Source organism: Hypanus sabinus, chromosome 10 (assembly GCF_030144855.1).
Source record: "Hypanus sabinus isolate sHypSab1 chromosome 10, sHypSab1.hap1, whole genome shotgun sequence".
NCBI lineage: Eukaryota > Metazoa > Chordata > Chondrichthyes > Myliobatiformes > Dasyatidae > Hypanus > Hypanus sabinus.
The window spans coordinates 6,139,665-6,164,705 of NC_082715.1; the positions used below are offsets into that span (position 1 = coordinate 6,139,665).

At 43.1% G+C, this 25,041-nt stretch overlaps 1 protein-coding gene across 1 annotated transcript in view; it reads right to left on the bottom strand.

Moving 5' to 3' along the window:
- Positions 1-11,557: 11,557 nt before the first annotated feature.
- Positions 11,558-25,041, bottom strand: part of LOC132400436 (glycoprotein endo-alpha-1,2-mannosidase-like) — a 62,229-nt gene continuing 48,745 nt past the window's right edge. The window contains exons 4-5 of the mRNA XM_059981386.1: positions 20,309-20,382; positions 11,558-15,926 (exon numbers count right to left, since the gene is read on the bottom strand). Of these exons, the coding sequence (XP_059837369.1) occupies positions 15,290-15,926; positions 20,309-20,382 (711 nt within the window). The 3' untranslated portion in view covers positions 11,558-15,289. The remainder of the gene's footprint in view (positions 15,927-20,308; positions 20,383-25,041) is intronic.

Genomic DNA, 25,041 nt, shown 5'->3' on the forward strand with positions numbered 1-25,041 from the left:
TTATCCCATCCCTTATTTATTTATTTGTTTATTTATGTATTTGTTTGTTTGTTTATTTATGATTTATCTATCTATTATTCCCCCCTTTTTCTCTCATTTTTCTCTCTCTGCCTCTCACAATCACTCCTTGCCTGCTCACCATCTCCTTCTGGTGCTCCCATCCCCCTTTCTTTCATCCTAGGCCACTTGTCCCATGATCCTTTCCCTTGTCTAGCTGTGTATCCATTTTGCCAATCAACTTTCCAGCTTTTGGCTTCATCCTTCCCCCTCCTGTATTCTCAATAGACAATAGGTGCTGAAGTAGACCATTCGGCCCTTCGAGCCTGCACCACCATTTTGAGATCATGACTGATCAACTACTATCAATACCCGGTTCCTGCCTTGACCCCATATCCCTTGATTTCCCCTATCCATCAGATACCTATCTAGCTCCTTCTTGAAAGCATCCAGAGAATTGGCCTCCACTGCCTTCCGAGGCAGTGCATTCCAGACCCCCACAACTCTCTGGGAGAAGAAGTTTTTCCTTAACTCTGTCCTAAATGACCTATCCCTTATTCTCAAACCATGCCCCCTGGTACTGGACTCTCGCAGCATCTGGAACATATTCCCTGCCTCTATCTTGTCCAATCCCTTAATAATCTTATATGTTTCAATCAGATCCCATCTCAATCTCCTTAATTCCAACGTGTACAAGCCCAGTCTCTCTAACCTCTCTGCATAAGACAGTCCAGACATCCCAGGAATTAACCTCGTGAATCTACGCTGCACTTCCTCTACAGCCAGGATGTCCTTCCTTAACCCTGGAGACCAAAACTGTACACAATACTCCAGGTGTGGTCTCACCAGTGCCCTGTACAAATGCAAGAGGATTTCCTTGCTCTTGTACTCAATTCCCTTTGTAATAAAGGCCAATATTCCATTAGCCTTCTTCACAGCCTGCTGCATTTGCTCATTTACCTTCAGTGACTGATGAACAAGGACTCCTAGATCTCTTTGTATTTCTCACTTACCTAACTCTACACCGTTCAGATAATAATCTGCCTTCCTGTTCTTACTCCCAAAGTGGATAACCTCACATTTATTCACATTAAACGCCATCTGCCAAGTATCTGCCCACTCACTCAGCCTATTCAAGTCACCCTGAATTCTCCTAACATCCTCATCACATGTCACCCTGCCGCTCAGCTTAGTATCATCAGCAAACTTGCTGATGTTATTTTCAATGCCTTCATCCAAATCATTGACGTAAATTGTAAACTGTTGTGGTCCCAATACCGAGCCCTGTGGCACCCCACTAGTCACCACCTGCCATTCCGAGAAACACCCATTCACCGCTACCCTTTGCTTTCTATCTGCCAACCAGTTTTCTATCCAAGTCAATGTCTTCCCCCCGATGCCCTGAGCTTTGATTTTACCCACCAATCTCCTATGTGGGACCTTATCAAATGCCTTCTGAAAATCGAGGTACACTACATCCACTGGATCTCCCTTGTCTAACTTCCTGGTTACATCCTCAAAAAACTCCAACAGATTAGTCAAGCATGATTTACCCTTGGTAAATCCATGCTGGCTCAGCCCAATCCTATCACTGCTATCTAGATATGCCACTATTTCATCCTTAGTAATGGATTCTGGCATCTTCCCCACCACCGATGTCTGGCTGACAGGTCGATAGTTCTCTGTTTTCTCCCTCCCTCCTTTCTTAAAAAGTGGGATAACATTAGCCATTCTCCAATCCTCAGGAACTGATCCTGAATCTAAGGAACATTGGAAAATGATTATCAATGCATCTGCAATTTCCAGGGCCACCTCCTTTAGTACCCTAGGATGCAGACAATCCGGACCTGGGGATTTGTCAGCCTTCAGTCCCATCAGTCTTCTCATCACCGTTTCCTTCCTTATGTCAATCTGTTTCATTTCCTCTGTTACCCTACGTCCTTGGCCCATCCATACATCTGGGAGATTGCTTGTGTCTTCCTTAGTGAAGACAGTTCTAAAGTACTCATTAAATTCTTCTGCCTTTTCTCTGTTTCCCATAACAATTTCACCCAATTCATTCTTCAAGTGCCCAACATTGTTCTTAACTATCTTCTTTCTCTTCACATCCCTAAAAAAGCTTTTGCTATCTTCCTTTATATTCCTGGCTAGATTGCGATCGTACCTCATTTTTTCTCCCTGTATTGTCTTTTTAGTTAAGTTCTGTTGTTCCTTAAAAACTTTCCCAATCATCTGTCCTCACACTCACCTTAGCTCTGTCATACTTTCTTTTTTTTAATGCTATGTAATCTCTGACTTCCTTTGTCAAACACTGTGGCCCCTTTCCCCCCTTTGAATCCTTCCTTCTCTGGGGGATGAAATGATTTTGCACCTTGTGCATTATTCCCAAGAATACCTGCCATTGCTGTTCCACTGTCTTTTCTGCTAGACTATCCGTCCAGTCAACTTTGGCCAGCTCCTCCCTCATGGCTCCATAGTTTCCCCTGTTCAACTGCAACACTGACACCTCCGAGCTGCCCTTATCCTTCTCAAATTGCAGATAAAAACTTATCATATTATGATCACTACCTTCTAATGGCTCCTTTACTGCAAGATCGCTTATCAAATCCTGTTCATTACATAACACTAAATCCAGAATAGTCTTGTCCCTGGTCGGCTCTCGTACAAGCTGTTCCAAGAATGCATCCTGTAGGCACTCTACAAACACCCTATCCTGGGGTCCAGCACCAACCTAATTCTCCCAGGTCACCTGCATGTTGAAATCCCCCATAACTACTGCGACATTACCTTTGCCACATGCCAATGTTAACTCCCTATTCAACTTGCACCCAATATCCATGCTACTGTTTGGTGGCCAATAGTCAACACCCATTTGGGTCCTTTTGCCCTTACTGTTCCTCAGTTCTATCCACACAGACTCTACTTCTCCTGACCCTATGTCCCCCCTTGCAAAGGACTGAATCTCATTCCTCAACAACAGGGCCACCCCACCCCCTCTGCCCATATTTCTGTCCCTATGATACCATGTATACCCTTGTACATTCATTTCCCAGGTCTGATCTCCCTGCAGCTATGTCTCCGTTATCCCAACATCATCATAGTTTCCCATTCGCACCTGAGCTTCAAGCTCATCTGCCTTATTCCTGACACTTCGTGCATTCAGATATAGAATTTTTAGCCCATTTCTCCTCTCTTTGTTTGAATCACTGCCTATTGTGCTTAACCCAGCTCCCTGAACTCCGATTGGGCTATACGCCCCTAGAATTTTGTTGTCCTTCTTAAATTTACTTATTCTTTCAACACATTTAACTCCATGTTCCGTCAGACCATCCCTCTGTACATGTGTCCTCCTTATCACTTGTTCCGCCTCACCTTTCTCTACTACACACTTAATATTCCGGAACTGTGTAGTCCCCATCCGTCCTTTATTCTTCCTCTTGCTATCCTCTCTCTCATTCTGGATCCCCGCCCCTGCAAATTTAGTTTAAACCCCCCCCAAGAAGCACTAGCAAACTTCCCTGCAAGAATGTTAGTACCGCTCCAGTTCAGGTGTAAACCGTCCCTTCGGAACAGATCCCACCTTCCCTGGAACAAAGCCCAATTATCTACAAACCTGAAGCCCTCCCTCCTGCACCATTCTCTCAGCCACGTATTAATCTTTATAATCTTTCTGTTCCTTGCCTCACTCGCACGTGGCACAGGTAGCAATCCTGAGATTGTTCTATTATTTTGGATTTCCCCCTCCCCTCTCCCTCCCAAATCTCTTACTATCTTTTCTTTCAGTTAGTCCTGACAAAGGGTCTCACCCCAAAATGTCGACAGTGCTTCTCCCTATAGATGCTGCCTGGCCTGCTGTGTTCCATCAGCATTTTGTGTGTGTTGTCTAATCAATCTTATGCAGTTTCTCAAGGAAGTTACCAGGAAAATTGATGAAAACAAAGCAGAAAATTTTGTCCACATAGAGTTTAGCAAAGCATTTGACAAGGTCCCTCATGTGAGGCTGGCCAAGATGGTTCAGTCACTCAGTATTCAGAATGAGGTTTTAAATTGGATTAGACACTGGCTTTGTGGGAGAAGCCATAGTGTGGTAGTAGATGGTTGTCTCTCTGACGGGAGACCTGTGACTAGTGGAATGCTGCAGGTACCGGTGCTGGGTTCAATGTTGTTTATCTACTATATCAATGATCTGGAAGATAACACCGTTAATTGGATCAGCAAATTTGCAGATGACACCAAGTGTGAGGGTGTACTGAACAGTGAGGCAGACTATTAAAGCTTGCAGCAGGATCTACCCTAGTTGGAAAAATGGGCAGAAAAATGGCAGATGGAATTTAATTCAGACAAGTGCGAGGTATTGCATTTCGGTAGGACCAACCAGGGTAGGACTTACACAGTGAACAGGAGGGCACTGAGGACTGAGGTAGAGTAAATAGATCTGGGAATACAGATCCATAATTTACTAAAAGTTGCAGCAAAGATAGATAGGGTCATACAGCTTTTGGCATTGGCCTCCTAAATTCAATATATTGTGTACAGGAAATGAGATGTTATGTTGAAGTTGTATAAGATGTTGGTGAGGCCTAATTTGGAGTACTGTGTACAGTTTTGGTCACCTATATAACCATATAACAATTACAGCACGGAAACAGGCCATCTCAGCCCTTCTAGTCTGTGCCGAACGCTTACTCTCACCTAGACCCACTGACCCGCACTCAGCCCATAACTCTCCATTCCATTCCTGTCCATATACCTATCCAATTTTACATTAAATGACAATACAGAACCTGCCTCTACCACTTCTACTGGAAGCTCGTTCCACACAGCTACCACTCTCTAAGTAAAGAAATTCCCCCTCGTGTTACCCTTAAACTTTTGCCCGCTAACTCTCAACTCATGTCCTCGTTTGAATCTCCCCTACTCTCAATGGAAAAGGCCTATCCACGTCAACTCTATCTACCCCCGTCATAATTTTAAATACGTCTATCAAGTCCCCCCTCAACCTTCTATGCTCCAATGAATAAAGATCTAACTTGTTCAACCTTTCCCTGTAACTTAGGTGCTGAAACCCAGGTAACATTCTAGTAAATCTTCTCTGTACTCTCTATTTTGTTGACATCTTTCCTATAATTCGGTGACCAGAACTGTACACAATACTCCAATTTTGGCCTTACCAATGCCTTGTACAATTTTAACATTACATCTCAACTCCTATACTCAATGCTGTGATTTATAAAGGCCAACATACCAAAAGCTTTCTTCACCACCCTATCCACATGAGATTCCACCTTTAGGGAACTATTCACCATTATTCCTAGATCACTCTGTTCTACTGCATTCTTCAATGCCCTACCATTTACCATGTATGTCCTATTTGGAGTATTCCTACCAAAATGTAGCACCTCTCACTTATCAGCATTAAACTCCATCTGTCATCATTCAGCCCACTCTTCTAACTGGCCTAAATCTCTCTGCAAACTTTGAAAACCTACTTCATTATCCACAACGCCACCTACCTTAGTATCATCTGCATACTTACTAATCCAATTTACCACCCCATCATCCAGATCATTAATGCATATGACATACAACTTGGACCCAGTACAGATCCCTGAGGCACACCACTAGTCACCGGCCTCCAACCTGACAAACAGTTATCCACCACTACTCTCTGGCATCTCCCATCCAGCCACTGTTGAATCCATTTTACTACTTCAATATTAATAAATAATAATTGAACCTTCCTAACTAACCTTCTGTGCGGATCCTTGTCAAAGGCCTTACTGAAGTCCATATAGACAACATCCACTGCTTTACCCTTGTCAACTTTCCTCGTAACATCTTCAAAAAATTCAATGAGATTTGTCAAACATGACCTTCCACGCACAAGTCCACATTGACTGTTCCTAATCAGACCCTGTCTATTCTGATAATTATATATACCATCTTTAAAAATACTTTCCATTAAGTTACCCACCATTGACATCAAACTGACAGGCCTATAATTACTAGGTTTACTCTTAGAACCCTTTTTAAACAATGGAACCACACGAGCAATATGCCAGTCCTCCAGCACCATCCCCATTTCTAATGACATTTGAAATATTTCTGTCAGAGCCCCTACTATTTCTACACTAACCTCCCTCAAAGTCCTAGGGAATATCCCGTCAGGACCCGGAGATTTATCTACTTTTATATTCCTTAAAAGCGCTAGTATTTCCTCCTCTTTAATTGTCATAGTTACCATAACTTCCCTACTTGTTTCCCTTACCTTACACAATTCAATATCCTTCTCCTTAGTGAATACGGAAGAAAAGAAATTGTTCAAATTCTCCCCCATTTCTTTCGGCTCCACAAATAGCTGTCCACTCTGATTCTCTAAGGGACCAATTGTATCCTTCACTATCCTTTTGCTATTAAAATGACTGTAGAAACCCTTCGGATTTATTTTCACCTTACTTGCTAACACAACCTTGTATCTTCTTTTAGTTTTTCTAATTTCTTTCTTAAGATCCTTCTTACATACTTTATATTCCTCGAGCACCTCATTTACTCCATGCTGCCTATATTCATTGTAGATATCTCTGTTTTTCCTAACCTACCTACAGGAAAGATGTAAACACAGATGAGAGAGTACAGATAAAGTTTACAAGGATGTTGCCGGGTTTGGAGGATCTGAGTTATAGGGAAATATTGAATAGGTTGAGACTATATTCTTTAAAACTCAGAAGATTGAGAAGTGATTTGATAGTCATACAAAATTATGTGGGGTATAGATAAGGTAAATGCAAGCAGGCTTTTTTCACTGAAGTAGAATGGGCCAAGAACCAGAAGTTATAGATTAAGGGTGAAAGATAAAATGTTTAAGGGGAATATGAGGGGAAACTTCTTCACTTAGAGGATCACGAGTGTGGAACAAGTTTTTGGTATAAGTGGTGCAAGCCAATGTTTAGGAAAACTTTGGATGAGGACATGTATGGCAGGGATATGGAGGGTTCCGGTCCAGGTTCAGGTGAATGGGGGTAGGCAGTTTAAATGGGCCAAAGGGCCTCTTTCTGTGCTGTACGTTCCTATGACTCTGACATCAAAATCATGATTGGGCCGCTTGAGAAAGAAAGACAGATTGGTTTTGATACATGTATATTGCAGCAGACGGTGAAATAACCAATACAGCTCAAAGATGTGCTGGGAGCAGCTTACAAGTGTCTGACACCAATTCAGCATGCCTACAACTTATGGATGATTCATAGCGAGGGGACTATTTAGTACAACTTAGCATCAGGGTCAGCACAAGATAATGGGCTGAGTGGCCTGTTTTGTGTCATAAGGAAATATGAAGCCACGTTGATTTCCGAGGACAACCCGGACTAAGCAGCCACCCATTACAGCGCAAAATGACAGGAATGATCAGCTCTCAAAATATTGTGCATATTGCTAACTCGCAGAAGTACAGATCAGTGGATGTAAGTAAAGATTTACCTCAGATGGTAAGAAAGTCGTACGATGAAAAGTTGAATAAGCTTGGAGCATGTTTTTACAAGCTATCTTCAATTGCAGTGAGAAATAAAAATTCTAAAACCACGTTGATTTTCTCTGGGCCCTTCGATACGTATTGAGCAACACTTCAGAGATTTTGCTGAATGCACTGCCAGCCTCAACCACGTGCATTAGAGCTGATCTTGTGTTCCTTCCTGTGGTATACTTAGTTCATCAAATCTAGTCAAATTTCAAAGCAAATTTATTATTAAGGTGCATATTTTGACACCCTGAGATGAATTCTTTTGCAGGCATTGACAGTAAATACAAAGAAACATAATAGAATGAGTGAAAGACCGCACACAGCAAAGACAGACAAACAACCAATGGGCAAAAGACAACACATTATGCAAATACAAAATAAATAAATGAACAATATTAAGTGAGTCCATTAGTTGTGGGATCAGTGTAGGGGGGAGTAAAGTTGAGTGAAGTTCTTCCCCTGGTTCAAGAGTCTGATGGTTGAGGGGTAATAATTGCCTCCTGACCTGGTGGTGTGAGTCCTGAGACTCCTGCATGATGGTAATAGCATGAAGAGAGAATGTTCTCGATGAAGGGGATCCTTGATCATGAATGGTGCTTTCCTGCGACCACACTCCTTCTAGAAGTTAATCGTGGGGAGGGCTTTATCCACAATGGACTCAGTCTATGCCAGGTCATAGCAGTAACTCCAATGGTTTCCATTGTCTTTCCATTTGACCAGGGAGATCTGGCTCCAGGAATCACTTTATCCTCACACCCTAAAAGATGATCGCACCCCCATCCTCCCCAATAGGATTCTTAATAGTATGGAGGAACAGATGGACCTTGAGCTCCATGTCCACAGATTCCTCAGCAACTGTGTAAGCTGATATGGTGGTTAACAAGGCATACCATGTGTTAGTCTCCATTAGTCAGGGGATTGAGTTGCATCTCTATAAAACTCTGGTTAGACCACACTTTGGAGTATTGTGTTCAGTCTGGCTGACTCATTATAGGGAGAATGTGGAAGCTTTAGAGAGGGTGCTGAGATTTATCAGGATACGGCCTAGTTTAGAGAACATGTCTTATGAAGAAAGGTTGAGAGAAGCGCTGGCATTTCTCTTCAGAATGGAGGGGAATGAGATGCGGCTTGATAAGAGGCACAGATGGAGTGGACACCTAGTGCCTTTTCCCTGGGAGAAATGGCTCATATGAGGGGCATAAACTTAAGGTGACCGGAAGAAAGTATGAAGGGGATGTTCGAGGTAGCCGTTTTACACAGAGAGTGCTGGGTGAGGGAAGCATGTGGTCTTGGGTGCTGTTAAGAGAGATACATTACGGACATTTAGCAGCTTGTAGATACGTACATGAGTGAAAGACAATGGAGTGAGTGTTCTGTGTGAGGAAAAGGTTAGATCAATCTTAAAGTAGGTTAGAAGTGTTGACACATTGTGTGACAAAGGGCCTATACTGTGATCTGTTGTTTTTGTTCTGAAACCCTTCTAACCAGAGATCTGCCAACCCCTTGAACACACCCACCACCTTGCCAGACTGAATAGCCCAATCAGCCTTAACCCTAATGCCTCTCCTAACCTCCCTTACCAACAATAGATTCTGATCCCTTTGCCTAGTAATTGACTTCAATTTTCCCACTGACCCATAACTCACCTTTTCCTAATCTGTCTCCTTTCCACACAACTTCATCCACCTCAACTCAGTACTGCTTACCCAATACCCTTTAAACAGCAAGCCAATGGGAGGCCTTCAGCTGTGTAAGCACTGTTCATTCATGCGCAATTCCATAAAGCTTGCCTGCACCATCTGCTTGCTGGCATGCCATGAATTGGCAGCTTAACACGCCTTTTAATTTCTGGACAACACACACAAAATTTGAGGTTGTTAAGATCCAAGATGGTGGTGTGACGCAGCTTGCAGTGGCCACTCCGGAGCTGATAATCTGTTATTTGTGAAGCCGGGTGCCATGCGCAATCATAATCAGACGAAAAACAGATGTGGGAGCACGGAGGAACATCTGGATACCTCCAGGAAGACCTTCTTCGTTGCTGCTGCTGCTGTGAGGTCCGGGTCTCTGCTGAGAAGAACAGACCCCCAGTCCTTGGGGTCACGTTGCTGATGGCCATTGGTGGGGGCGTCTTAATACGCTCGGCAGAGGATGGTGCTTGGAGAGGCTGAGCCGGAGGGGATGGTCGGAGGCTCGGAGGTTCGATGTACTCGGAGTCCGCTGTGGTCAAGGCGCTTTCATTGTGTGCTGCGTCTGCGAGGCTGAGTCGGGTGGTGCTGTGGAAGTCCATAGTGGGGGTATTCCCTTCTGCTGCCTGCGTGGGATGACGAGTCAATCGGGACCCTGAGGACTTGTGGAAACTGTGTGGTGATTTCTTTTGAACTTATGGTCTTTTAACATCTTTGGACTATCTTTACTGTGCCCATAGTCTTTTTTTTTATCAATTATGCTATTGTTTGCACTGTTGTAACTATGTGGTTTTGTGCAGAACTTGTAGCTTTAGTTTTTGGTCTTGTCTGGTGGGATTAGAGCTCCTTTCTGGGGTACGCGCTAAGACGGTAGCGCGATATAAATACGCAGCAGCCTTTCCGGACTCTGGATTGGGGATTGCCTAACGTTATGTGGATTTTCTGGTGTAGTCTGTTTTGTCATGTGCTTTTGTGATATCATTCTGGAGGAACGTTGTCTCATTGCATTTGCGGTTTCTAAATGAAAATAAACTGAATCTGAATCTGAGAAAATGCTGGTGGAACACAGCAGGCCAGGCAGCATCCATGAGGAGAAGCACTGTCGACGTTTCGGGCCGAGACCCTTCGTCAGGACTAACCAAAAGGAAAGATACCCAGAGATTTCAAAGTAGTGGGGGTGGGGGAAGGGGGAAACGCGAAATGATAGGAGAAGACTGGAGGGGGGTGGGACGAAGCTAAGAGCTGGTAATTGCGGGTCTTGACAATATTAGGCTCTGTAGATGATGTACACCAACAGCATAATATTGGAACTATCACGGAGAATGAGTTGGGCTCAGTGGTAACCAGGACTTGAGTTCAAACCATACTCTGAATAACGTTAATGCACACAACTTCCAGTGGATGAAAATCTAATCACCTCCCTTTGAATTTCAAAATGCTAAATCTGCAGTAGGAAATCTGAAATAATAGTACAAAAAGTCCAGACAGCACTTGTGGAGACAGGAAGGATTAAGATTTAGCAAAAAGATCTTGCCCTTGTACCCTATCTATGCTAGATAGAGATTCCCTGTTAATGATTTGGTCACCTTCCTTCTTTATGCCTACCCTGTCTACTCTTCTGGCTGCCTTGATGAAGCAGCCAGCATGGTCAAAGATCCACTCACCTGGGTCCTTCTCTCCTTTTTCATCATGCAGAAAATACAAACATGTGAAGCCGTGTCCTACCAGGCTCAAGTGCAGCATTTATCATGCTGTAGTAAGACTACTGACCAATTTCCTTGTATCATAAAATGGATTCTTGACCTCAGTTCTCTTGGCCTGAAACGTTGACTATGCTCTTTTCTTTAGATGCTGTCTGGCCTGCTGCATTCTTCCAGCATTTTGTGTGTGTTCTATGTACCTTGCTTGATTTCACACCCATTGTCTGCATGCTTTGCACTCACTGCAGCTGTTACTTTACTCTGCATTCTGTTATTGTTTCACCTTGTACCATGTCAATGCACTGTGTAATAAATTGATCTGTATGGGTGACATTGTTAGACATCCACTGCCTTGGACAAGCCTTCTTCTCATTACTACCATCAGAGAGGAGGTACAGGAGTATGAAGACACATACTCAACATTTTTGGATCAGTTTCTTCTCCATTACCATCAGATTTCTCAGCAGAAAGAGAACCCATGAATACCAGCTCACTATTTTTGCACTACAGGAATAATTGATACAAAGGTCTTTGTTGTCAAAAAATACCTCATGACAATAAATCCCACCCAACATATACAATTTTTCAAAAGTATTAAAACAATGAACACAAAGTTCTTCATGTGCTGGTAAATAATAACAAAGATCAAATTGCAGTGGTATTAAACTTTATTTTTTGAATTTTAAAGGTTCGTGCACCATAAATATAGCACAGAATTTTACAATCTTTTCATTGGTCTTGTATTATACAAGTAGGAGTTGAATCTATAAATGTATTTACATGCTAGGGGTAACAAGTATGACTGAGGTGTTAAATCTGAGATGTAGATGCGCTATGAAAATCTTTATTTATCAAGCTAAAGCCCAAGGCATTTACCCCTTTGACACATACCATGACAATAAACATTTTTCTTTACATATCTGACCACTTTAGCAATATTTTATCCAATAATAACTTGGATTGTAATTAATGGTATAGAAATGAAATAATTTATGATCAAGTGTACTTGCTTGTGTTAAAATATTTGAAGCTCCACTACATTTACTACCCACACGCGAGCCTTTCCTCATAATTAAAACCCGCAAAAACATCTATAAAGACTGGAATACCAGACGATAGTTATGTAAAGTTAAGCATAAACTGGAATTTCACAAGCTTTCAATGTTAACCATCAATACAAAATATGATCGGTACATTTCCAGAGCAACACACTCAAAATGCTGGAGAAACTCAGCAGGTCAGGCAGCATCTAACAGTCAATGTTTCAGTCTGAGACCCTTCATCAGGACTAGAAAGGAAGGGAAAAGATGTCCGAATAAAGTGAAGGGAGGGGAAGAAATACAGGCTAGAAGTTGATAGGTGAAGCCATGTGGGGCAAGTAAAAAACTGGGAGGTAATAGGTGGAAAGCTAAAGGGCTGGAGAAGGAGAAATCTGATAAGAGGACAGTGAACCATGGGAGAAAGGAGTGTGACCAACAGGGGAAGCTGATAGGCAACTGCGAAGAGAAGAGGTCAGAGTGGGGAACTGAAAAGGGAAGGTGTATAATGCTCTGTAAGGTTTCACTGCTAATGTAATGGTTTCTCTGTAGCAGCAGTGTTTGGGTTATGACTAGAGATAACGAGGGCTTTGGAATATGTGCTGCCCAATGAGAGGTGTGTTGTTTCTTTCGTGTGTCTGAGAGGAGGAATTCGCAGTCCTTTGTCGGGGAGAAAGAGGACTTGAGAGGAGCGAGCTGGTAGACTGCAGGATGGAGTGGGCTTGGAGTGAGGGTCCAGGAGTTGATGACACTCAGAGGAAATCGATGGACGGAAAATTGAAGGATGGAAATACGTGAGCTCCAAAGTGCACGGTAGACTGTTTCATTAAAATGGACCTTCTTCCTCTTTGTTTCTGTACTAACTTACGAATTATAAAGCTCAATTGTTTAACTGCATCTGGTGTACCATCTGATCTTTTGTGATACTGAGTTCTAACAGGGGAACACATCATGCAGCATCTTCCCAAATGAGATTTCATCAGCTTCACAGGGGCAGCGACTGCCTTCCCCAGAACCGGGAGGTTACAGGTGAAAATTACCAGAAATTTCCTCTCCACAGTACAGTTCCACTCTGGTCACTGCCCTTTCAAAATGAAACTTGGGGGGAAAAAAATAAAACAAAATTATACTGAACTAGTTCACCCAAGTGCAATTAAAGGCTGTCCTTTGGCATGCATTAGTAGAGGTATAATTCCAAATGTTCAGAATGTTTTATTCAGTGTCTATTCAGTAAATTCAGTATGTGGGCATTGAGGTTAATACAAAAGGTTATCTAATAACAAAAAAATGTGTTTATCTTTAGTTTTACTAAATGAATTTAAATTGTAAAATATAACCACTATGTACTGTAGCTTTTACTGTTAAAGCACATCAGCAGAGAATTGGGCCTTGTGAAAAGTAGATTCAACCCTTAGACAATTATGTATGCTGGTGTGCTAGAACACACTGTTACCTCAATTCAACAGACAAGATGAAAATATCCTTATTCATCATTAAACAAAAAAAAACTTGAACCATTCAGTTTACAATCTGACAGTCATCAATCCTTTACCAACAAATAAATGAAGAAAATCCACAGGTACAGTGAAAAAGTAATGACATGAAAAATTTCAAGTGTTAATCTCACATGTAGTAGCCCTACCAATTATAAGTCTATATTTTAGCCACACAGTGGAGTAGAGTAAGTTTAAATAATACCAATATACAGTAGTTTTACAAGTTTGAGAAACATCTTAAGAAATGCAAGGCAGCTGGCATGTAGTTTCCATTGCCCAGCTGAAACCACAAGATAAACATTTTCTCAAATTCTCGTCCACAAGAAACACAAGTAAACTGTAACATTATCTGCATTGTAACAAAAGTTAAGTGATTCTTTTCCCAACCCATTAAATCCCTGAAAACATACTGATATTCTCCAATATTAACTGTGTGACTGATAGTCTAATCATCCCCAAAGGAATTCAGTGTCACAATAAACTGTTAATTAAATGTTCATAATTCAAGTAATTTGATAGTGCTTACAAATAGCTCAAAGTCATGTTGTATGAACCAATAATCAAATGATACAGGGAAGTCTAGAGTGGACACTTGGATTGTGCTGATGTACTGAACAACTGGGTGCTGAGTAGGAGAGATTACTGAGATCATTATTACACCATTAACAGGCAAAAGTGCCTGTAGCCTGCTCTCAATGGCTGAACTATTTGCAAACACTCAATTAAGAGTGTATATTAATTGTAACTCAAAGGAGGGCTGTTGGTATCTATTAGACCTAGTTTTATGTTACCACTTCATTGGAGAAACTTACAAGTTTATAACGCTTTGTAAAAATAACCTAATTTCCATCCAGTCATAGAACCTTTGTAAAATATCCCATGGAACTATTAAATAGAAGGAACACAAGAAAATCTGCAGATGCTGGAAATCCAGAGCAACACACACAAAATGTTGGAGGAACTCAGCAGACCAGGCAGCATCTATGGAAAGAAGTAAACAGTTGACGTTTCAGGCTGAGACCCTTCATCAGGATTGGAAATGAAGGGGGCGGAGCTGCATTTAAGGTGGGGGAGGGGAGGAAGAAGTACAAGTTGGCAGATGATAGATGAAACCGCAAGAGGGGAAAGTGGGGTGGGGAGAAGAGCCGGGAAGTTGTTTGGTGAAAGAGATAAAGGGCTGGAGAAGGGAGAATCTTATAGGAGAAGACAGAAGATCATGGAAGGAAGGGAAGGGAGCACCAGATGGAGCTGATGGGCAGGTAAGGAGATAAGGTGAAAGAAGGTAACAAGAATGGGGAATGGTGAAGGAGAGGAGGGAGGGAGTAGGCAATTACAGGAAGTTCGAGAAATCAAAGCTACTGCCATCAGGTTGGAGCTACCCAGATGGAATGTAAGGTGTTGTTCCCTCATCGTGGCAGTAGAGGTGGCCACGTCGGAATGGGATTAAAAAGCAGAGTTATCTGCAATATCCTGGTTAATAGTTTTCTCTTGCTAGATTTACTAAAATAGACTACTTGGTCACTACCACATTGCTGTTTGAATCAGCTTGCTATAATCCAAGTAAATCCTACATTTTCCTGCACTATTTCGGAATACTTGGACGTCATGCACTCTGGAATATCCTGAGAAATGCTATAAAGAATACAAGCATTTCCTCAACTCAGTACGAGGATGATTTTATCTAGTCACTGAACACAGAATTTTGACCTTGGCTGACACTATTAAATTACAAGATTGAGTGATGACCCATTCTCCCACCACTATAAACCCTCCCCTCACCTGAAAAAAAATCTTAGTTCTTGATTGCACAGATCAATATTACTTTATTCCTTTATGAAAGAAAGATTGAAAACATTCACATCAGCCACTGTTCTTTCTCTTTGTGAAACTTTTCAGCCCATTTCCGAGTTATCTCCAGGTAGATGTCTGGCTTATGAGGCAGGTAGTCCAGATAAACTACCTGACTTGTCTTCTTGGGAACAGCTTTCTCAATCTGAGTTCCTTCATGCCACTCGTTAAATGAAGTTATAGTGATTATTTCTGGACGAATTAGAAGGGCAGTACTTAAAGCAGTCTCATAATATTTGCCATTGACACGGTTTCTTGTATTATGGTTATTCCAAGCCCTAATGCTGGTGTCTATATACCCAGGTCCTACACTTGGGATAAACATAAGGTTATTGCTGTCACAGAAATCTTTTATTGCTTGCCAGTTTTGATGAGAGGAACCATGAGAGAATCCATTTGTTGCAAAGTATGTATACATGCCATCAAATCCACCCTGTAAAATGTCATTTTTGTGTTGTTCTTCGACAATAAGGGCAATGAATAGTGCGTCGTATTGAGTGTTTCGAACTGAACTCGATCCTGAAGCAGAGAAAAGGTTGGCCCAAGATCCTGGGCTAGTGATATATGAATCATAAATGTAGAACATCGGAAGGGATTTCCCTGAGTTAGTTTTGTGCCTATAAAATGCAGGGTGGGATCCATACCTGTGAAAAGGAAAAGAAAGAAAACTAAGTTCAGTTTCAAGTTTGATTGTCATTCAACCGTACATAAACACCCATGAATACAGCCAAATGGAATAGCGTTAACCCAGGGCCCTGGTGCTGACACAGTACCAACAGTCACACATAGCATAAAATATAGTCCATGTCCCCAAGTCTATGGATGTTGCAAGTCTACAGTTAAACACAATACAGGTTTTCCTGTGCTGAGCAAACACTGGAGGCAGCACTGACACTGGCATGGACACAGTGCCACACCACCTGCAACACTTTGTCCATCCTGGGCAGCTGCAAGCAGGTGATAGTGTGGTTTGAGGCCTATCCTCGCTAGGACCAAGGTTATGCAGCATCCCTGCTGTCTACTAACAAACACTGAATCAAACTTGTAGTTTTCGATATTAGCAATGTCCAACAAGGCCATCAGAAAAATTAATAAAACAATCACCCACTGTTCAACTGTACACCGCCTTGGCTGACTGACTCCTCTATAGCAGGTAGCAGCACAATTCACACCAAGCCCACTCCTGCAGCTTCTCTGCCAATAAGCGACTCGCCAACATTGTAGCTCAGCCTGTTATTTATTTGTAGGTTCGTAGGGAAGGTTTTGGGGACTGTGTGGGAGTTAGGGGTCAGGTTGGCTTTAGGGAGGGTTAAGGGCAGTAAATGAAGAGTCTGGGCAGGAGTTCAAGTTTAGGTGGTATTGATACATGGTCGAACATTTGTGATCTTGGAGACAGGGTCAGCAGGCACTGACAAGATCAGCAATCCCCAGCTCTGGTGAGTTCTGGATCTGGGTAAGAGGTCCATATGGGCAGCAAGTCCCTAGTATGTGAAGGAGATACTAAGGGTCATGCCCCAACAGTCCCGATTGTTGGAGTCAGTTGCCCACGTTGAGTCTGGGCATCGAGATCCAAAGGTCAAACCCATGTCCTTGAGTGGTCTGAAGTTGGAGGCCTGAAGTCAAAGGCCTGGAGGTCTATGTGTATGAGTAGGTGGATAGGGAAGGTGGGAAAAGGGCTGCTCCCAGCACATGCTTGCATGTGTTGGTTGATAACACAAACGACACAGGTGTATGTTTGAATGGACTGTATATGTGATAAATCAATCCGAATCTGAATCGAAACACTGTTGGGTGGTTGGCACATGTCTGGATTTCTGTCCTGCTGCTACCAAGCACTGGGTGAATAAGACCATTGGAGACAGGAGCAGAATAAGGTCATTCAGTCCATCAAACACTCCACCATTTGCTCATGCTAAAAGACATGAAGAACATGGTCAGATTTTCCTCTCCCCCCCCCCAGACTGGAGGTAAAGTGTGGCAGGTCAATGAATTACATTAGAGTCTTTGCTGTTTACATTAGATTTTAATGATATGAAATTTGAGGATATACAAGTCAGTGAGGCAAAAAGAAACAAGTTTCAGAATGAGACAAACACTGAAATTTCATTCAGAAACAGTGAAGTTGTGCATTTTTTTAGGAATACCCCAGTAGCGTAGCAGTTATCATGAGGCTACTGCACCTTGGAACATGGGAGTTTGGAATGTTATGAGTGCTGAACAGACCTGATGGAAATGGGGTGCAGAGTTAACCATTCCCCCCCCCCCCCCCGAGAACTATGAACTATTGCTGTTGCTATGCTGCTAATGAGAGAGAGAGATGCAGAACAGAGGTAAAGGCATCTGCTACAGATAAGAGAGAGAGACAGTTGATTTATGTATTATGGATTCTTCACTGATTGCTTATCTTTCACTACAAGGTCATTTGCTCGTTAACATTCCCGAGGAGACAGCAGGAGTGGCCTAGTTTGATGGTCATTTTGAGTTGATGGATGGCTGATACCCCGTCAGTGGGGATAAAAGACAGGTGTGGGGAGACACCCCTCAGACACACCAGTGGACACTGACCGAGTGTTGTGCACCCACAGGAAGGTGGGGGCTTCGAGGACCGAATCAGGAGATCGGTCAATAAAGCTCACAGTGTGACGGCAGGGCCGGTGGGGACTTGTGTGTGTGTCCACTCATGCCAGAGTGACGAGTCCACCACAGAGGAACGGTCTAGCCGAGGACGGAGGGGTGATAACCAAATGACCACAACGGTCTCTCTCTCCAACAACTTACAATACAGCAACCACAACTACCTCAGCACACATGAACTGAACTGAAGCTTATATTCTTCTATGACTATTCATTTACCCCTAGACATTGCTAGAGCTTGTTTATTATTGCTTATTATTATTCCTACATTCTAGGTTTATTATTGTTAACCTGTTTTATATGTATATTTGTATTATTGGTATTGTTTTGCTTATTTTACTAATAAACACTCTTGGTTAGAGTGCCACCAGACTCCAACAGATTCTTCTATTTCTGCTGGTCTATAAACCCAGTTACGGGGTGCGTAACAGGAATCAGCCTGTAAGGGATTTGTACATTCTCTGTGTCCATGTAGGTTTCCTTCGAATGCTCTAGTTTTGTCACACAGTCCAAAGATGTACTTGCTAGTAGATTAATTGGTCATTATAAACTGCCCTGTGATCGGGGTTGACCATGGATGTCGTGGCCCAGCTGTGTACATAATACACAAGTCATTGCACAAACCGGAGGAGGAGGAGGAGGCCTCATATAAACCAGGGCAGTACATTATGGAACCGTTCCTCCACCAACCCCCCCGCAGCTGATGAACCCAAAGGAACGGCAGAGACGCATAGAGTGTGGTACCAGAAGCGACACAGGAATTGCTGGTCGGCGTTGAACTCAATTTAGGACTGCCTTAGAAACCCCAGCTCTGGAATTTTCCATGGGGGGGGGGGGTTTACTTTCCCATGAGTGCGTACAGCCGCAAGGCAGCAGAGGCTTGAGATCAGAGATTTCCTTCTCCTAAATGAGCTGCCAACCACGGCTGGTGAGCCTCATCTGTCTAAGATGATTGGTTTTATGGTGCCAGTAATCCACCTTTACTCCTTCTCTTGTTTGGAGCTTCCTGTGATTAAGCTAGGATTAAACAGATGGGTTGCTGGACAACACAGCTCATTGGGCCTGTTTTGTACTGTATCTCTAAATAAAAGTACATAATAAAATACAGCATACCCATCTCTCCATTCCCCACTGGCTCTGTCGCTAACCAGCTTGAGGGTTACAGGAGGAAGCCTGGGGTATTGGGTTGAAAAAAATAACCACTGTGATTGAATGATGGATCATACTTGAAGAGCCAAATGGCCTAATTCTGCTCCTATATCTTATGTCTTAACTTTACGTAGTGTTGTTTCAGGGTGACTAACAATATTGCCCGGGAGGCCTGCCACCCTGGTCATTCCCTTTTCATACAGCAGCTCGAAAGCTTGGATGGCAAGACAAGAACAGCTTTATCCCCACTGCTATCAGACTCCTGAGCCTTTTCACATCCTCTTCCCAGATGTGTCACCACAAGAAAAATGGAGTACTAGTGGAGGGAAGGTTTAGCTTATATAGGTCAGCACAACACTGTGGGCCGAAGGGCTTGTACTGTGCTTTGTGGCGTTCTATGCAAAGTGGCACAAAACTGCATATAAAATGCTTTGACGTCCTTTGTGCAAGTCTGTTCAGCGCATATGCAGGACAGAAGACTTGCACATATTTTAACTGGACTGCTACGATCTATGGGATCTCACCGGTCTGACGTCCGCTGCAGGTGAGATCTCCAGGTGTCCCACATCAGTTTTCTCTTTAGAGCTTTTCAATATTTATGCCAGCTCCACTCTATGCCATCAACCATGACTGATTATCCCTAAACCCAGAGAAGCAACTAAGAAAACACGGATGACCATAACAAAATCTCTAATTTTATTATAGCAAGAGAATAAACCACTGATTATTGAATTCAGGAAGAGGAAGGAGAGTGAAAAGGCCAATCTACACTGTGGGATCAGAGGTTGAGAGAGTCAGCAGCTTTAAATTCCTGGCTGTTAACTTATCCGATGATAAGCAGCACAGAAGCAATCATAAGGAAAATGTGGCAGTGTCTTTACTTCCTTACGAGGTTCATCAAACATGCTAACAAACCTCCACAGATGTAGGTGATGTGAGAAACAGGGGACAACTGGGACTCTCACCTGCAGCAGAAAGCTGAGGTCCAATTAAAATGTGTGTAATTTTCTTGAACTGACTATGTTTTGAACAGTCTTGCACAAAGGACTTCAAAGTTGTAAGTATCCTGATTAGTTGTACCATGGCCTGATACAGCAATCTGAAAGTGCAAGAACACAAGAGGCTGCAGAGAGGTTTGGAGTCTGCTTAATAAATCAGAGACACATCTATCCCACCATTGGTTTAAATCTACAGGAGATACTGTCTCAAGATGGCAACAACATACATTGAGTAAAAGACTTACTTGTGAATGATGTATTTCAGATTACGGTGGAAAGTATGCTCTCTTCCTTCATACGGCTCAATGTGAAAGGTGACCTTTGAAAAGAAAAATACCGGAAACATTGGCAGTCATCATTTCAGGATAATTACTGTTACCTCATAGCAATTTTCAGACGCTGGAAATCCAAAATAAAAGCAAGAAACACTGAAATAACACAGTAGCATCTTAAGAGAAAACATTATCAGAACTGAAAAAGAAAACAAGCATGTTTCATGTTGGTAAGAATTAACACAGGCAGGGTCCATAATATTATCTCTGATGATTTCATTTATCAACCTTGCTCGTGTTACCCCAAGGTATCCATAAAGGCTGTGATCATTTATTTCCATTTCTTATGTCAATTCGCCCAGCTTGTTATCTGAATTGAATTAGCACTGATTAAAGCCTGTAATTTTGCATTTCTGTCACCTTTTTCATGTACCATTTGGAACTGCACTTTGATAATTTGGCATTGAAGGTCCAGAGGTGGTTCACAAGAATGATTCTGGGAATTAAACGGTTAGTGCATGAGGAGTGTTTGTTGTCTCTGGACCTGTACCCACTGGAGCTTAGAAGAATGGGGGAGGCCAGGATCTCATTGTTCTATCAGATGTTGAAATGCCTAGATTGAGTGGATGTGGAGTATGTTTCCTATAGTGGGTGAGTCTAGTATAAGAAGACACAACCTCACAAAACAAGGGCGTCCCTTTGGAACAGAGGAGTAGAATCTGTGGAACTCATTGTCATAGATGGCCATGGAGGCAAAGTCATTGGGTATATTCAAAGTGGAGGTGGTAGGTTTTGATTAGCCAGGGAATCAAAGGTTACAGGGAGAAGCCAGGAGAATGGTGTTGAGAGGGATAATAAATCAGCTTCAAAGGAATGGCAGAGCAGTCCTGATGCAGAACGGCACACCCAAGTTCTCACTCACCTCGACAGCCTAGTACAGGTTGAGTACCACTCATCTGAAAACCCCTGAAATCTGAATTTTTTAAAACTAGAATCACTGGAATCTAGCATGTTGTTAGAGGACAGGAAGATTGCAAATGACAATCCACTAAAGGAGGAAATTATAGGCCAGTTACCCTGACTTCTGTGATTGGGAAGATGTTGGAGTCAATTGTCAAGGATGAGGTGATGGAATACTTGGTGTCACAGGACAAGATAAGACAAAGTCAGCATGGTTTCCTTAAGGGAATATCTTGCCTGACAAACCTGTTGGAATTCTTTGAAGAGATTACTAGTAGAATAGACAAAGGAGATGCAGTGGATGTTGTATATTTAGATTTTCAGAAGGCCTTCAATGAGGTACTACACATGAGGCTGCTTAACAAGTTAAGAGTCAATGGTTTTACAAGAAAGCTACTGGCATGGTTAGAGCATTGGCTAATTGGTGGGAAGCAGCAAATGGGAATAAAAGGATCCTTTTCTGGTTGGCTGCCAATAACTAGTGGTGTTCTGCAGGAGTGGAAGTTGGGACTGCTTATTTTTATGTTGTATATCAATGACTGTAGATGATAGAAGGCATTGCTTTGATGCCAAGTTTGCAGATGATACAAAGATTGCTGCAGGGGCAGGTAGTGTTGAGGAAACAGGTAGGCTGCAGAAGGATTTACACAGATTCGGAGAACGGGAAAGAAAGTAGCAAATGAAATACAATGTTGGAAAATGCATGGTCATGCACTTTGGTAGTAAATAAATGTGCAAACGCTTATCTAAATGGAGAGGAAATTCTTGTGCAGACACCTTAAAGATCAACTTGTAAGTAGAGTCGGTGGTGAGGAAGGCAAGTGCCATGTTGGCATTCATTTCAAGAGAGCAGGGGTGTGATGCTGAGGCTTTGTAAGGCACTAGCGAGTCCTCACCTTCATTGGAGAGGGTTCAGAGGAGGTTCACAAGGATGATTCCAAGAATGAAAGGGTGATCATACAAGGAATGTTTGATAGCTCTGGGTCTGTAATCACTGGAATTTAGGATGGGGGGAGGAATCTCATTGAAACCTTTTGAATGTTGAAAGGCCTAGACAGAGTGGAAAGGATGTTTCCCATGGTGGGAGAGTCTAGGACAAGAGGGCACAGCTTCAGGATAGAGAGGCCATACATTTAAAACAGAGATGCAGAGAAATTTCTTTCCCTGGAGGGCGGTGAATTGGTGGAATTTATTACAACAGGCAGCTGAGGAGGCCAGGTTGTTGGGTGTATTTAAGACAGAACTTGGTATGTTCTTCTTTGGAAGATTAGGGGGAGAAGGCTGGGGAGTGATTCTGAGGAGGGTACAAAAAGGATCGCCATGATTGAATGGCAAAATATACTCGATTGGGCCAAATGGCGTATTTCTGCTCCTATGTCTTATCATCTTATGGTCTATACCAGCAGAGACACACCACCCCCTCTGCGTACTTCCCTATGCCTCCGACACAACGTGTAATTTTGGACATTCAGCTTCCAACTACAACCATCCTTCAGCCACAATTCAGTGATGGCCACAACATCACACCCAACAATCTGTAATAGTACAACAAAATCATCCAACTTATTTCTTATACTCTGTGCATAGAGCTACAACACTTTGAGTACTGTATTTGCTACACTTTTTGATTTTGCATCCCTTATACACTGACACTCACCCTGCTGGCTGCAATTATGTCCTATCATCTGCCTGCTGTAAATGACAGTCTGACTGCATGTTATATTTTCTTTTTTTACCATCTGTCCTATCCTGAGTCCCTTCACTCTGGTTTCCAACCCCCTGGCAAATTAGTTCAAACCCTCCAACAGCTCTAACAAACCTGCCAATGAGAATGTTGGTTCCCCTTGGGTGCAGGTGCAACCCATCACTTTAGAAAAGGCCAAACCTCCCCAAGAAGAGATCCTAATGATCCAAGAACCTAAAGTCCTGTGCCCTGCATCAGCTTTTCAGCCACACATTTATCTGCCAAATCATCCTGTTTCTACCCTCACTGACGTGTGGCACAAGCAGCAATCCAGAAATTACTGCCCTGGAGGTCCTGCTCCTCAGCTTTCTGGCTAGCTCTCCAAATTCTCTCTTCAGGACCTCCTTGCTTTTCCTTCCTATGTCATTGACACCAAGACATCTGGCTTTTCTCCCTTCCTCTTTAAAATGTTGTGGATGCGATCTGAGATGACCCTGATTCTGGAACCTTGGAGGCAACATACCATCCAGGTGTCCATTCACGTCCACATAATCTCCTGTCTGTTCCTCTCACTATTGAGTCTCCTATCACTACCACTCCTCTCTTCCCTTTCTGCACCACAGACCTATGCTCATTGCCATAACCAAGTCTCAGTGGCACTCTTCTGCGAGGTCATCCCCCATAATAGTATCCAAAATGCTATACTTATTCTTGAGGGGAATGGCCCCGGGGGTGCTCTGTGCTAATTGCTATTCACACTTCCATTTCTCCTGACAGTCACCCAGCTACTCACCTCCTGCAACTTCGGGTTGACTACATCCCTGTAACTGATCGATGATCTCCACACACTCCCGTACATGCCGAATGTCATCCAGCTGCTGCTCCAGATCCCTAACACGGTTTTCAGGGAGCTGCAGCTGGATGCAGTTCACACAGATGTAGTTCTCCAGGAGACTCTGGGTCTCCCAGGACTCCAATATCCAGCATGAAGAACACACAACAACCATTTACTACACTAGGTACAGTAAAGAGGTCAAAAAGGGAACCTTAACAGAAGCTTACCCAGAACCAATGTCTCTTTCGAGCCAAAATCTCCTTTGAGTCAAAGCCTGACACTGCTACTCTCAGCACCCGTCTGCTCCCGACAACGGCCACCCTGCTTGTCCCTTCTTTCCTTTAAACACGCACTGGCAACCTGTGAGAAACCTCATTGCTGTAGCCTGGTGCTATTGAATGGGCTTTCGGGACCAAACCAGAATGAAGTGATTCTTGAAAGATCATGACCAATGCATTCACTATTTCTTCAGCAACCTCCCTCAGGATTCTAGTATGTCGTCCATTTGGTCCAGGTGACTTATCCACCTTAAGACCTTTGAGTTTGTCTCTTCAATTATATGTACATCTGCTCTAACCCCATCCCCCACCACCCTATCTGGGATTAGGTTCCTCTTGTCCTCTCCTACCATCACCAGCTTCCTGCGTCCAGCACGTAATTCTCCAAAACTTTTGCCATCTCCAACAGGACCCACCACCAAGTTATTCTCCCCCCCTCTGCTTTCTGCAGGGATCGCTCCTTTGTCCATTCGTTTGCGACTTTGCAACTCCTTTGTCCATTCGTTCCTCCCCACCGATCTCTCTCTTGGCATTTATTCTTGCACCTGCCCCTACACCTCCTCTGTTACTACCACTCAAACAGGTGAGGCGACACTTCACCTATGGGTCATATACTGTGTCTGGGTGTGACCCCGTTTATCAGTGAGACCCGACGTGGACTGGGAGACCGCTTCGCCGTGCACCCACGCTTTGCCCATGAGAAAAAGCAGGATCTCCAGTGGCCATCCATTTTAATTCCACTTCCCATTCCCATACTTCTGTCCACGGCCTCCTCCACTGTAGTGATGAGGCCACACTCAGGTTGGAGGCACAACACCTTATGATCTGACTGGGTAGTCTCCAACTTGAGGCATGAACATCAATTTCTCGAAAGTCCATAAATGCCCCCCCCCCCCCCACTCTCCTTCATTTCCCATCCCCTTCCCTTTCTCTCACCTTATCTCTTTGC